The 16,960-nt window shown below is 31.9% G+C and overlaps 1 protein-coding gene across 3 annotated transcripts in view; it reads left to right on the top strand.

Annotated features, from left to right (window-relative positions):
* LOC130444516 (RNA-binding protein Musashi homolog Rbp6) overlaps nucleotides 1–16,960 on the top strand; it is a 1,022,388-nt gene that overhangs the window by 785,652 nt on the left and 219,776 nt on the right. For all 3 annotated transcript variants that reach the window (XM_056779678.1, XM_056779688.1, XM_056779699.1), the window contains one exon: nucleotides 11,962–12,010. In XM_056779678.1, coding sequence (XP_056635656.1) covers nucleotides 11,962–12,010 — 49 coding nt within the window. The remainder of the gene's footprint in view (nucleotides 1–11,961; nucleotides 12,011–16,960) is intronic.

The raw sequence follows: 16,960 nt of genomic DNA on the forward strand, positions 1-16,960 counted from the left end.
TAATGTTCATATTGCTTTTTCTCATCAAATAATATATTTTTTATATTATCTCAATAATCCCATTGCATATTTTATTATCTATATCTATATTATAACTATTCACTAGGTATCTATACCATTATTTTAAGTTTTTGCGTATAAATATATTGAACATTATAATATTCGTTGAAAAAATTACGTTTTACTTAAATAAATGATGTTCTTACCATCATAATTGGATTCGAGTTGACGACCGTTAAAAGGTCGATCTATCAAATGATTTCCCCTGATAAGCCTTTTTAAGGATAATCAGGAGTTTGTTCGTTGTTTGTCGAGCTCCCAAGGGACACTCTTCGAACTTTCCCCAACGAGTTCTGATACAACGGCAGACTGAGCACTGGCTGGCTTTGTCCTAGAAACACTAGCCAGATGTTTTAACCATTGTAATTTGTAATTAGGAAAAGAACCCAATATATTAGTCGACGAATTATTTTGTAATTGATGGTTGATAGGGAATTTATTTATTTTTACATAAAAACTGTCGAAAAAAGTGACTTGAATATTAATTAAATATTGAAAATAAATGAATTCCAATAATTAAATTCAATGTTTCATTGAAGAATGAAATCAAGCACAAACACATACAGAGATCTAGACAAAAAATTACTAAAAAAATGCGGATAACCATATTTGAACGTACCCATTTACTCGCACTATATATTGACATATTAACTCTTATATTTGTGATATTTTTCAAGAAAAATGATAAATAGATAACATTATAAAACTTTTTGATGCTGTAGTACGTAACTAAGATTAGAAAGCATTTATATGTGTTGGACTTAAACTGTAGAATGCATGGAGGTTGTAAGAGCACAAAAAACTGCAATCTATATGCAGAACGATAGCAATTAGAGTATAAAATGCATACTGCACTATCTCCACTCCACTAACTCAGTAAGACTACTGCCCGTCCATAGATTTGCTAGTCACAGAATGACATGAAACGTAATTGGCTTGAATGTCAACAGCATTGGGAAAACAGAAACAACTGGATGAGATCACTAATTAAAAACTTGCCTACAATAGGAATCATGCAGTTCCATCAGAACTGAGAAAACACATAAAATATTAAGTCAACATCTTTATTTACAGTGAGTGAAAATTTGAAAACCTTATATTCAAACAAACTAACTAACAGGTTATGTTGAACTATGGTAAAAGTTTCTAATCACCCCAATACATTAACTAAAGTACGAAGAAAATAATCATAGTTCATTGCAGACACAGACAGAGCAAAGTTATTATCTCTTTATATCAAAATGAAAAAAAATTAGTGAAATTGAGAATCGATAAAGTCAACGCAAATCGTTAGACTACTATTTTCTCCATAATATATTTTCTATTTATGAGTTTTTAGTATTTGCAAATTTTTTCCAGTTGCACTGTTAATTTAGATGAGAAGGGAAGATTTCCTGGTTATAGGTAGAACTGAATTTTTTTTTGTTTTTACGAAGCAATCAGTGATCATTCGCTTGGGTCGTGAGTGGGTTATCAAATGAAACACTAAAACTTGATTAAAACAGTGGAAATAATTTTGGTATAGTTAAAAGTTTTTCATGTCTCACTAAAGGAAGTTCTGTGTTACTGACCACTCAATGTCCATTTATTGAGCTGGTTTTCAGACTTTAATATGATTCTGTAACGTTTTCGTATTTATTCACACTCATAAATATCACTTTCTGTGATTACTTTTACTAATTCCGTCTTTTCACTACGACTATTTATTTAAAACTAACTAACCGCGTTTACAGAAATCATTTATATACCTAAATAAAATTCTTCTTTCTCCTAAATATAGACTAGAATGTGATGATGTTTATAAAATGAGGCTCTAGTAGGATTTATTAAACAATTGGATGTCATAGTGAACACATCGGGATAGTGAGAAGTAAACTAAAAGGTGTGTTAGAATAAATTAGATGCGAAGTATTAGTGAATAGCTTAGAGAGTGAGTGCTAGTGAATAAATTATCCTCCCACCGTGTTGTTACTCAAAGCTACATAAAAATGACTAGATGACCTAAAAATGACGGAAGAAAAAGGGGAATTGGAAAATCACGAGCTGGAAAGTCCGATATAAAGAATATATTAGTGGAAAGACCCAGAGTTGTTCTGGGAAGCAACGGCTTTGATCCGGAAACATTTCTATTGAAAAACGAATATTTCGAATTTGAATAACGATATTTCTGCTAATTTGAATGAAAGACTTTCGACCAGGAAGCATATTATAGTATTTTTCTTCTAATTTATACTTATATATTTTATATACTTATATTGACTGCTTTTTGAGCATTAGTATTCTTACGAATTCGTCCAACAGATGGACCGTAAAGATGGTCCAATTCGATTATGACGGATAAGTTGGCGAATGTGTCAGTTCTCGAAAACCGTTTGATATTTTTCTATTTATTTCTATATATACAGCGGCGAATGTATTTGAGAACCAATTTCTAGGAAAGAATTTTTATTTGTTTATTTGTTTACTTTCTAGATTTATCCCAGAAAAAGTTTTTGTTGTGAATACTATTTATCCTGAACACATCGGTTGTTAATAAATTAATATGTCAAATATTAGATAAGTGTGTAGTATTAAGTCTTAGTGAATAGTGACTAGTTTAGAATAAGTATCAATTCATAAATAAATTAGGTAAGTAACAAACGTGTGTATGAATCAACTGCACCGTTTAAAACAGTTTAAATAAATTACACAAATTCAAAACTATTGTTGAATTCCGTAAGCAACTTTTGCATAAGTTGAAAATGTTCATCCAATTTTTGATTTTTGATTCTTCTTTCTATGACACTTTACGATCACGGGCCTTATTGATACTGCCCGTGGGCGATGACTGAGCTAGAGCGCTCTCCAAAATTTGGATATTCCAAAGGTACCGTTAATATCATAAATGCTTAAACTAAAATTTTGTATCTGACTACAGTGATGTTTTGTTCTTCCGGTTGTCAGTATTTCATTAGGTCTGTATGTTGTAGCACGTGTGTTGTCAGAAGTTTACAGTCCTCTTTTTTATTATAAAATATAAAAGTGCAACCATGAACCAGCCACATCAACAGGTACTATTGGACTTAGAGGTCTTCACAAATGTGTAATTCGGTAAAAATAGTAATATGACTTTATCTCAAATCAGACTCAGTCCCTTTAAAAGTTCACGAAGTTCATTGCATTATTCAGGGATGTGATCCTTGAATTATTTAATTTGCTTCATGATTAAAGAAAATATCAAAAGAGAGTGATATTTAATCACAATAATATTTTTAATTGTGAAAAAATTATATATTCGACGGACTGTCGTTATTTTAAATACAATAAATCACATAGAGGAATCAAATTATATTACTCCATAAAACTAAATCGTCGTCAACCGAAGTCGAAATTTATTTATGGTGGACAGGAGCATTAAATAGCGAATGTCTATTACAGTAAGTACAAAACGTGGAAGCCGAGCAGAAAATGATATATGGCCTCCATGGAGTATACACAAGGTAATCGTTTCAACATAAACAAAGAGATGCACGAATCTTGAACTCATAAACATGAGTTGGCGTAAACACGAGTTATGATTTGTTATTTCAGCTTTACGTACCCCTCTCATTATTTAACTCTATTGTGAATGGTTCTATAACATGAATACAAATAAAGCAAAATCAGCGGTTACTTATTATTGAATGTTTGATATTTTTTTAAGAAATTTCGTTTCCTCTATAAAGTTTTCTTAAACAGATTAACAGATAACTTAGTTTCCCAAATTCAGTGAAGCAATTTTAAAAACTTCATGCAATTAGGAAATGAAAACATATTATACCAAAATAGAATATTTAAGTATTTCTTTCATTGTAACAAATTACAAAGATATTATCCGTATAGCGTCCCGTCGAAGTAAAACTTCTGAAAAATGTGTTCCCGATATTCCTTTGAGAGAAGAAAATAAAGCAAAAAAGAATACCTTTCATAAAGTAAATCGCAGTTGTATTGAGTGACCTGAAAGTTCAAAGCAATTTTCTTTCGATTACTGCCATTATGTGGCAGAAGTATATGTGATTCGAGTTGAGCAAACACTAACGCAAGAAAGGCGAAGTTCTTCCTCGGTCGAACGATAGGATGGGGTGTGCTCTCCGGAAAAGTGTTAAGAAGTCAGAATTTCAGAGTTTTATTCGCGAATTACCTGCCACAAAGGGTGTTTTAGGCAATTTGTCAGAAACTGAAGCGTACAGGCGAACTGTAACTGTATCCGATCGACTAGGAAATAACTGTTATTAGAAAACTTTTATACTGAGTAAAACATTTAAGAAAAATTGTTTTCGTTCTAAGTAATGTTTTACAATTTGTTTCATGTGTGTGTGAAATTATGTTGGTATTATTACTAGTGATATACTCTAGCGATGTACCCAGGTCTATTCGATAATTATTCCACTAATTGCTCGCTCGTTCACCCAAATCTCCAGATTAAGCCGCAAGTAACTATTCTTCATTTCTTAACCTGAAAAAATGGCGTGGAAGAAGTGACTATTATTCCTACGATGAAACCACACAACTATTTTAATCGCCCCGAGAAATTTTTTAAAGTTAAAGAAGAATGAGATTAATCATAAATCCATGTTTAACTAAACACAAAAATATTTCAGTTTTTTGTTATGTTCTATATTTAGTTCGTGAATATCTTTTTGGTTCCGTCAGATTATATAATTATTAACTCCATTCAATTGTAACTAAAATATTAAAGAGAATATAAACAGAAGGTTTCATTTCAAAAATACCCCTCATTTTTTTACCACCATTTGTCAGTTTATGCATGTGGATAAAGCATATCTCTGGCAACCATGATTGACGTTGTTTAAAAATATTTTATCCAGTATCCTGTAATAGATTCACAAGATACTCTGTGTCAGTCTCCGAAAATATCGATGCAGTTCATGACATGATTTTATCAGACCGTCGGATTGGACTAAAACGGAGATTTTAAGCACTGAATATTTAATACGAACGCGTTCATCATATAGTTCACGTCAATTTAGATATGAGAAAAGTTGCTGCAAAATGGATCCCCAAATGTTTGAATGTTGACCAAAAGCATGCAAGGGTAGAAGCATCGAGTTCGATTTGTGCTCGATTTGAGAACGATGTAGACTTCTTCAACCTAATTGTTACTAGCTCTGGAGGTCTGGTTTGCAGAGCAAGAAAAAACATTTTTTTTTGAAAGGTCCAGAGACGTTGCAGGTTCGCTGTAATAAATGTATCTAGTTAAGAGGAGAATATGTTGAGTAATAAAATATTTTGACATTGAAATTTTGTTTGGTTCTATAGTAGGTTAAGAATTTTTCAATATATCCTCATATGAATTTGAATACATTACAACTCCATATATAAATATTATTTTGCAACTCTTTAAGCACTCTTTCCTCCGTTGTCTGGTTTGGTGTGTTTTTCACATAGTATACTATACAATTCCGCATCCGTAACATAATACTGTATATTCACTTCTACTGGTTTTAATGGTACAATCAGCTTCTTATCGTCATTCATTTTTAAAACATAAAAACGTCCAAAGTTTGTTGTACTTAGATTTAACAAAAATAACTCCAGAAAGTATTTGTCTTGTGAAAAATAATTGTCTTTTCGTTTACCCGCAATCAATGCATTTAACTTTTCCAGAAAAAGATCACGATTCACAATAGTGAACCAGAACAAATCTGTGATTATTGGCATACATCGGTAAGAACCCGAATGTACAAGAATGTAAGGAGATATTCGACTTTTCACCGATATTTATTGACGTTTACCGACGTCCGTCGACATTCTCCAATTTCTGTCTTAGAGATTGTGAAGTGTTCAACTAAGCATAATTTGAAGCATTTTTCCATTCCACTTCGAACCTTGGTAAATACATGTTATTACTCCTTAATTTTCAGTACTAAATTGAAGGTCACCAATATATGATTCGAAATTGAAACGGATACCAATTATTTATAGCACTAAAACTAAGTATCAATCCAGATTTAACTAGTTATAACTTACGCCAACAGACAAATAACTTTTCGTAAATAAAATAATGAAAACAAAGAGTTTGTGTTAACAACTTATAGATGAATATAGAATTTGGTACATAGGGAAGAAAATAACGATTCATTGGAGAGTATTCACAGAATCCTGAAAGTAGAATAGAATATAAAATAAAACAGGAGCGGAACAAAGATAAAAAGTTACTGTGTTGAAGTTTTTTTAGAAGAGCAAGTTTAATGCTACAAGCATTTTAAAATAATTTTATGATAGTGGAAAGAACATTTTATAAGGAAGAAAAGGAAAACTTGATTTAGGAACGGTATACAAATAGAAATTAGAAAGTATCGCAATAAAGAAGGAGTCAACGTACATTTTAATGCGACATTTTTTTATAGTCGAATTTATTACTAACTTTGATGAATACACTATAGAAAATTCATTTAAGAGAGCGACTTTTGAAAAAAATGTGAGAAAGTGTTGGTTTCAAAATATAATGAGTTACAAGCTGCATTAATCAATCACCACTTAGGTTATTTGCTGAGGAATATAAGTAAACCTATAAAAAAGAACTGAATCATACACAACAAAATCGATTTCGTAAATCAACTTTATAGAAGGAAGCCCTTGCGAATGTAATAAACCACCGTAAGTAGACAATCCTATTTGAATTGGCCATTTAAATTCGAGAAGCACTTTTATTGGGCACTAAATAGAAAATTTGCATGGTATTGTAATTTTTGCTTATACGGCCAATTGCATGTGAATATTAAAGATCTCTCGTAAATTTGAAGAAATGGATATGATTTATTTGAATTTTATAATGACGTTTATGGCGATTTTGATACAAAATCAATTTTATATCGTTCTTACTGAATATAATAAAACCTGTTTGTAAATGTAATATTTCAAGAAAACAACTACTTTCCTGGCTAATGCCTCGACGAATATTGAATTACATCTCCTATGAAGAGCGTGATGTCAATCGACCTTTTTGTCAATATTAACGTCCCCAATGGCTCGCAAAAGCAACGAGAGGCTTATAACCACTGACTAGTTTCGATGTTATTACGTTTCTTCAGAGTGGTATAACAAACTCTCGTTCGGGCTGGAGACCACGTCACAGAGCGTCGCTATTTCGTTCATGTAGTAGAACATTCCCCATCGAACACTATCTGGCGCCATCCTCACTTCCAACTGGGAACCACTGGTCAGGTAGAATTCTAGCGTAGTCGCCGATAAGTCATTTTGACTACTTTTCTGGCTAATGCCTCGACAAATTTTGAATTACATCTCCTTTGGAGAATGTGATAACAATTGACCTTTTTATACATAATAATATATTGAATTTCGAATAGAAGAGGTGAGGTGAATTTTCGACACACCTCATATACCCTCGAAATCTATATTATCGTTGGTGTTTCGCAGTTGGAAGTGAGTATGACGCCATATAACGTTCGTTGGAGGATGTTTAACTACATGAACCAAATATCGACGTTGTCTACAGTTGGGTTTCCAGCCCGAACGGAGTTTGTTATACCGTTTTGATAAGACGTAATAACGTCGAAACTAAACAGCAATTACAAACCTCTCCTTGCAAATATCGACTAAAAGTTCGATTAACATCAAGTTCTTCAGAGGAGATGTAACTCAATATCAAGGAATTAGCCAGGAAAATAGTAGTTCCCTCCTTTGAAAAACGGCACAGTATAATTTCGAAATGATAAATTTCGAAATTATTTCAGAGATTAATAGTAGAAATCATTAATTATATATTTGACACACCTCATATTATCGGCGGTATTTCGCAATTGGAAGTGAGGATGGCGCCAGATAGCTTTAGTTGGAAAATATTCAACTACATGAACCAAATAACACCCCTTTGGCGTTGTCTTATCGGTTCGGGTCTCCAGCCATAACGAGAGTTTATTATACCGCTCTGATGAGACGTAATAACGTCGAAACTAATCAGTGATTATAAACCTCTCCTTGCAATTGCGATCCATTTGAGATGTTAATATAGACTTACCAACTTCATTTTCGTACTCAGCGATCACAAAACAAATTTGTGGGGTGAAGGATATTTTCGTGCTTTTTCAATTATTTTTTTTAATAACTATTATCAGCTGATTTTCCTAATTGATCAATTTCAACCATGTGGGTTAATCCGTTATAATGTTTTTATCCAAATACATCCGGCTCCAAATTTTCCCACAACCGATTATACAATTCAATATTAAATTATTTATCAAATCAACTGTAGCCAGTGTTGTTGCGAGCAAAAAGACGGAACAATCGATTCTGCTGATTTAGTTTATTCGAATTATGCAATTTAGCCAATAAATTACCGCGTCGCCAACGCGTTCATATTTTTTTATTGTTGATAATTAACAATATTGTAACAGGATAGACGATGCATAAATAATATGCATATCAATTTATTTGCCGAATCCACGTTCACTAATTTCATAGGTGGATAATTTTAGTCGGATTCGTAACGTTTAGTAAAAAAATCAATTACATGGTACAATGGCAGTCATAGTGCACTATTAGGATATATTTTAAAATATTTTGGGTGCTATTGTGAATTTTAACATGTCATATGTACACGAAATGCCATGGTGGTTGAACAGTTGACACTGATTCATTATCGAGGTGTCAAATTAATAATATGTAAAATACATTTCCAGAAATCAGAACATTCTCATTAATCATTGTTCTGCAATTCTAGTTTGGACGTATGTCTATTGAAAAACAGATTTCAACACGAATAGAAAAATTAGCAAGCTACCATCCAAATTGAATAGCTCATATATATATATAACAATATTGAACAGAATTATTAAAACCGAATATTCCACGTTTTATTCATAGAATTAACATTCAAAAGTAACAATATGTGATGTTATCACAACATGTTTAAATATCCACCATTTTGTTTTGTTGAAGAACAAAAATGAATGATATGTTGGTAGTTATTATCTAAAAATTTTTAACAGAAATATACAATTACAGCTCATATATATTTTTAGCAGACGAATATTAATATACTGAGCTGAATGACATAGAAACATCTAACCAAATACCAATAGATATTCTAATGCAATGCATTGTTTCTAGTTATCATAGAAAGAGTTTTTGACTCATCATCATTTTTAAAATTAATGTTTTCCTTGAAATAACTACTGGAGCACTTTTTAAAGTTAGAGAATGTTCATGGTCTGCTTGACTATCAAACTGTTTGGAATATGCTCTCTGGTGATGTGGACTTCTAATTTTCTAGATTCACAAAAACACTAACTAGTCTGGCATCCAATTTTTTTCCTTTCGAGCGTATTCGAAATAAGCAAAATAAGCCCTGGTCCACTAAAATCTTACGTATATCTGCAAACAACATTCTCGGATAGTGTCTTAAAAAATTACGTGAAATAGATAAATTCATCTATAGATATAGACAATAAAAGCTGCCAAAAATATTAATTATAATAGGAGACAATTCTAGTAAAGTTTCTAAATTCTAAAGAAAAATGGTCCATTGTAAATGATCGAAGAAATAAGGCATCTTCAACGAGCAAAATCTCTACTTCATCTGATAACCTTAATTATTACTTTGTGAATGTAACCAAAAATTTATAAAACTCTATAACTTCTTTTCATGATCCGCTCTCATATCTTCCTTAATGATAATGCTAGCTGACACAGTTTCTTCATTATGCCCATTGTTTTAGTAGACTTTCGGAATATAATTGATAATATCAAAAATAAATACTCATCTGGATCTGATGGACTTACATTAAAAATGTTTTCGAGTCTGCCCGATTGCACATTAAATCACCTTATCACTTTAAATAACGATTTATTTCAAATTGGCACTTTTCCCAATTGCCTTAAGAAGGCGATTCTAATCTTCTTTGTCTCAATGTTTCTAAAACTAAAGTTTTATCACATAAAAATACATAGCTGCTTTGATATTAAATAACACCACCATTGACGTCGTTCAATTCCTAGTGCTTGTTGTGAACAATTCGTTTAAATATGAGTTACATATTGCTTTCTTATCTAAAAAATAAGTTCCTTCTTTCTGCGCAGAGATCAGTTTCCAAACAACTGAATTTATCCACCTCCTCAACAGTCTACGATATGCCCTTCCCTTCTGGGGTACGTGAGGTGCAACTCAATTTGAACGAAACTTCAAACTACAGAAGACAGACTAAACAACAGGGCTCACTGAAGATTAAAAATTCTGACTCTTCCTTCCTTATTAATCTTTGAATTCGTTTGCCTAATTCGTAAACACGCTTCTCCAATTTCAGAAAGGTCGTTGTTCGGCTATCCACTTAGGAACGCAGAGCACGACCTTTACTTACCTACTCCACGTTCAGAATTAGTTAGAAGCTCAATATTTTACAATGCAAAAAATGCACCATCACTTGCCAATTGAAATTAAATCGATATTATCTTTTCCCGCATTCCGCAAACTCTCCTTTCGAATTAGGACTTATTTAAATAAATAATTCGAATCTACAAAATATTTCTACAATATTCGCATGCTGGCGTTTCTTAGATTCTAAAAATCAAAAATAATTCCAATAATGAGAAAGGTTTTAAATATATATTGGTTGTCAAATATTTTCACGTCCGTACAGAATTGATCTGAAATTGCGTTGCTACGTTGTACCGTACGGCTCATTCGGCGTTAAAATTACCATAAAGGTCGATCCACACATATCTATGCCGTGCCGTACCGTGAAAGAGAGTTTGCTCGATTCACTTTTCCCCAAGTTGTTTCGTTGCCGTTCATGTTTGAACACGCACCGTATCTCCCTCTTAAGTTTACTAAGAATTTCGTCAGCCCATTTTTTTTTCGCGATATGATACGTCACGCCACGGCACGGATATGTGTGGATCTTTCTTTAAGCCTTCAAAACACTGAACAATCGATTGCGAAACACTCTAAAGCGACAAAAGTCTTAATTATTTTCGCCATACACTGCCAATCATTGAAAGATCTACTGCTGCCAATATAATAAATACTTGCCACAAATTATCGAGTTTGTTGTGCAATGTGACGAAACTGTCAGCAAACATGAAAGTTGAGACACCCATCGGCCAAAGATTTCTGTTAGGGATTAATTAATGGCAGTGTTCTAGTTAACAAATCAAGCAGATTGTTCTATTCGAATGTTTGAAGTAACTTGTGTCTTCGAATGACGAATCATTATGCGAATTGGTAATTTTGATGGCTAGAAAAAATTCGAATCAATTTAACTTTATTATTCAAAATAAAATCGTTGATACTTCATTCAAATCTATTGACTGTGTAACAAACGAAGACGAAGCTACTATTATTCCTCTGTATTTTCAAATTCCATAGATGTATATTGTCTACCACCGCACAGTGAGAAAATCCGTCACTTTATTTTTATTTAAAAAGTGTAACATTTTTTTAAAATCATAAAGCAGATAATCACGTGGCATTAGGAGGAACCATGCTTACAAATTTTATTATTTTTAGTTTCAAGTTTAATATAACCTAAATACCTGATCACCCTCCAGAAACCTAGAATTTCTAAATTCTGGAAGATCGATATTAAGGACGATTATCGACTACTTTCGCTACCTTCAGCAAAGCTATTCTACTGAACTCATGCTGGAAAGTTATGCTAGAGACATTTTTGAAGCAATAAGTCATTATTGTATGTGAACCATGTAATGAATAATCAAAATTTTCAATACATATAATGTTGAAAATGGAAATTGCTAGTTGTAACTTATCTCCAAAAAAACTCTGAGATGCTATACCCAAAAATTAACAATGAACAGTTGAAAAATGACACTTGCAAAACTTGACTTTTATTATTGATCAATTAATATAAGATCGATGGTATTTATAATTTTTTTCTGTTTCAGATTGAAGATGCAATGCTAATGTTTGACAAACAAACAAATAGGCATAGAGGTAAGTCCTTTCTTGTAATATTAAAGGGCTGATGTTTTAAAGATATAGTTTTATACATTCAATTATCAATTCAATATTAAATATTGGCCATGTGGTATGAGAAATTCTTAACTTGATATATCCATAAAACAGATTGATTCCGGATAATGGCTATAAAATGGACCATTAATCGGAAATTGTTAAACCAAGATGTACCGCTCCATATTAGTATTTATATTCCAATTTTCATTAGAAACTCTATTATTGTCATTTCTTGAATGCTTATTGAAGACCATTACATGAAAATTATCTAATTAACAATACTCGTGAATGCTGGCTTACCCTCATTCCTTTTTAATAGTTTCTTTGAAGTTTCCTTTGTAGTTTATATGTAATATTATTAGATTATTCTCTATTTTGAATATCAAAAGATTAGAAGTGAATACATCATTGTACTAAGCCTCTATTGTAGCCGACTTATGGCTCATTCTACTGTTTTCGCCTCGTTTCTCTGATACTTTTCCTTTACATGTGAGTAAATGAATTTTGTTGATTCAAAATCTTTATCAAGGTATGTTCCTATTCATTAATGGTTACAATGATATTTTTCCAAGCTTTGGCCTGACAAAAATATGACCTAATTTTTCCCATTCCCGTTAGCAATAAGTTTCGAAATTATGACATTATTTTGGATTATTTGTAACCAAAAACATAAAATCTTGCGTTAATCTTATATTTCAAACAATTAATTTGGGTTTTTATCCATTTTAAATATGTTATTTTCGACATATCCTTTATTATCAAATTTCTTTCCACCGAAAATGTTTTGCAAAGACCAAAACAAATTCTAGTCAGACGGTGTTGAAAGATTCCAACCAAGCTCCGTTAATGTTCTGGCTTTATCGAACTTCGAACGCCTCTTTTGAGTTCTATGTTATTCTCTTCCAGTTCCACTATATCCACAGCATAATTTCACTTGTAAGTTTCACCTGTAAGTCAGCATTTTGCAGTCCTTTGTGCTACCACACTTTGACTATGATAGTATGAGGTTAACGTTCTTATAACCAATCAATCTATCATTGTTCGTTGGTAATAACGTAAGAAATTAATCTATTCAACAAAGTTTCCCACATTTCCAAGAAATTTTTCGTAGACAACACATGCGGCATCCAAAAATCGAGTATTTCTAGTAATTTTCAAATGATTCCAAACTATCTGATGTTCAATACTTAATCTGTCTTTTGATCCGTTTCCATCCAGTTGCATAATTTCTTCATCTTTCTATGTGTGAAACCAGCTATAGAGAGGCAAATCTTTTTCAACTAATTCATCATTGTGGAAACGCTCTAATCAATTACGGATCCTCAACGTAATCAGTACATATTTGCCTTCATATCTTTTCTGTAGCGAAAAGTCATCACAAAGTATCTTCCTTCAGACTTATAAACTTTTTCTTAATAGATAATGTAACTAACCAAACTTCAAATAATAAGATAACCTCGATGCAATTTCTAGTGTTTCTCGAAATATCGTTGGGAATCTATGTAAAAATCTATGAATATATTTAAGATAACCTATCATTTGAACTTACTAAATTTCTTCCCTATCCTTTATTCTGAATGAATCAATACAAATTCCCTTCCTACTTGGAGAGCTTTGTCTCTCTTTCATCATCAAGTTCTTGTTGCATATAGTCGTTATGTCCTGTTCAAACACGATATGATAATATATTTTCAAGTATTTCATATAAAACACGTCAATTCAAATGATTCTTTTTTGGTTAAATTAGTCTTCTATTCTAATTCCGTTTCTCAATTTTTTTTCCATCACATTTATAGTTAATAGTATCAACTTATACTAATTTCTAACATAAACTAGTAACTTTCCACTATGTAATCGGAAATACTTCAAAGTTAGGAACTAATAATGGCACCTCTGTACTAATACAACGTCGGATGTAATTGAAAACTGTCTGTAAAGCTTACCAAAACTATAACATTAATCTGAAACTGGGAATAAACTAAGTTTAAAGTTTTGGTTGTTCGCATCTATAAACCCAATATTTTCGTCTAATTCAAAATGGTTGGTTTGTGAATCACTATAATAATTACAGATTTATACTATCTTGATTGTAAAAAACAACTTGAACGAAGAGACTATTTGCAAGTTGAAGTTACAGTTTGGAATCTGCACAAAACTGAACAGTAGTTTTGTTGATACATGTTTCTACGAACTCTGTGCCTCCATTCTTCTAGAAATAATTATGTTTTAAAAATTAGCTCGATCTATTTGTGATAAACAATTCTTGTTGGGCTAAATACAGTGACCGATTTTGCCTACCCTACCGTGTATACTCTTTTATTTGGAGTCTCTTATCTAAGCTAAATACAAACTTATGTTAAACCATCTATATAGTATTGAATCTCAGACAACAGAGCTACCATACAAGTGATAACAGCCGAAATGGTATGCTCTTGACTTGTGCTGGAGTGTATAGAAAGTCTTTAGCTGACGAGTGGACTCGCTCGCAAGATTGGAAATCCACAAATGGGCCTAGAATCCATTCTTGGGGTAGCCAAAAGTGTTTCTCGACGGTCTGCTCACAAGATAGATACTGTAGGGATCTATATAGACACCTGGTAGGAGACAAGCTAGGGGACACATTGATGGACCTTCTGCCTTTTTTGCCAAACAACTTCTCCACTTAAATAGGCGCCAAATTCGACTGGTAATTATACTTTTAACCAGTAAAAGTCATTTAAAACTTCATATCTACCCTAGTAGCATCGCGGACGACACGGAATGCCGCTGGTATATGGAAGAGTAGGATACGGCAATCCACGTCATCTGCCCAACACTTATAGGTGCGGTTCAAACACTTGGATAAGCCTCACAGCTTGTTTAAAGAGCTCAATCCAAAGCATCTGATCGGCTTTTGGGAAGATATTGGCCTTTGGTCGCTCACTATTCTCTCTAGCTTATCCACTTTACAACAACGGGAACGTCTAAGTATTCAAGATAAATATTGGAAGCAGCTTATTTCAATCTCTTGTTTCTTTGTACTCTCACTGTACAGTTATCTTCATTCAATTATTTGTTTTACATCGATATATCGTAGATCTAATGACATGGTCATCTCCTTAGCTTTGCTTTTAGCTTTTATGTTCATCGACTGCTGTAGATTCAGCTGATACTAGATTCGGCTCTGTGATGTAATATTAGACTCAAGTTTCGTTCATCAATAGTTAGATAGTGCTCTTGAATCAATTACTCGCCGTTGATTGTACTAACTTGTATTTATTCTAAAAAGCTTTTTTTTTAACTTAATTGAATTGTCTAAACAATTTTTATAACTTCTTGATTTCTGGTTTCTTTTTACGCATCAATTTCGTTTCGGTTCATAAAATTAATCAAGAAAAAAGTTTCCTTTTCAAGAGCAATCGCCAGTATTCTGATTAACGGCGTTAATTTTTCATTAAAAACTATCGTATCAAAATGTAGGGTATTTTTTCAGTATTTCAAAATTAGTTTTGCTGAAAACTTGAATTTCAAATGAAACATAGATCGTTGAAGAATTTGTATAGTTTTTGTGTGGAAAATTATCAATTCTGTCCTTCTGCGGTAGATCTGGGAAATCATAATAATATCGCACAAAAAACGATTTTGGGTTAGTTTAGTTTATTATAACAGAATTGGTACATTGAAATAGACAAAAGGAAAGTGTGGAATGAATATATTCTTATCCTAAACATCAAAATGTAGAACACCTTTCCTTATCATACGAAATAGGATTTTCATAGAACAACTATCACACTATTTTTATAAATATAAATAGAATAAGTGGAAAAGGACATAATACATTATCAAAATATTTCTTTAAACTAAAATATGAAACATCTAAAAATAGAAAAAGTAATATTGTATATGTATTAAAATAATAAATTGTGACTATTTGTACATAGGACAGGCATCTCAATATTTGAAAAATGGATTAAATTGTCATCATCAAAAAAACCTGCATATACAAATGATGAAGTATTAATTAAAAGCATACATTCAATTGTAGAATTTGAAAAATTTTTTTCAAATGGATGGATAAGACCTAAGTAATTTGAGTGATTTATAAATTACATTGTACATAATTTAAATTGTTCACTTGTCCTTTTTAATATGACATCTGAAGTTAAGAAAATGTTGATATATTGTTTGATATAATTATGAAAGTTGTCAATATCAAATCATATTTCAATGAAGATTAAAATGTCGAAATTTCTATTCAATTTCCTAATTTGAAAAAATCTTGATAACAAAAACTTATAAGAGAGGTCTAAGGAGAACTTGAGAAACAAGAAATTTATATTTAATTATATATTTCAATCATATCGAATATAAAGTGAAATTGATATCATTTAATTCTAAACATACGATTTCCACTGCACTCAATTATAATGTTCAAAACAAACTATATTTCGATCTAAATTCATTATCAGTATAAAATTCTATTCTGAAAATTCCACATTTTTATTGATAAAATCCATTTTGAAGTTTGAGATGTGAAAACGCAGTAGTCGTTTCAATTATTGGAATGCATTCATTGAAGTGGGTCACAGAGAAAAATACGGTGCATACAGTTAGTTAGTTCATCGACCTGAAATAGAAATGTTTTGTTTGATTTCATCCGGATTTACCTCTCTATTCAGGTTTCATAACATCACCTACATTTCCAAGCTAACTGTAGTTCATACGTAGCAACAATCATGTATTGAACTTGATTTTTAGTTGGTAAATTTAACCACATTTAAGGAAAAACCTACAAACAAGTCTATAGCTACAATATCTTTTTTAAATATAGCCAGCGGGCTTTGTAGATAAATATTAAACCATTCACTCCATTACTCCACTTTCCCCAAATAAATATACAGATTCACATAACTTCCGTCTTATAAAGGGAGAGAGAGAGAAAGAAATGCT

Source organism: Diorhabda sublineata, chromosome 1 (assembly GCF_026230105.1).
Source record: "Diorhabda sublineata isolate icDioSubl1.1 chromosome 1, icDioSubl1.1, whole genome shotgun sequence".
NCBI lineage: Eukaryota > Metazoa > Arthropoda > Insecta > Coleoptera > Chrysomelidae > Diorhabda > Diorhabda sublineata.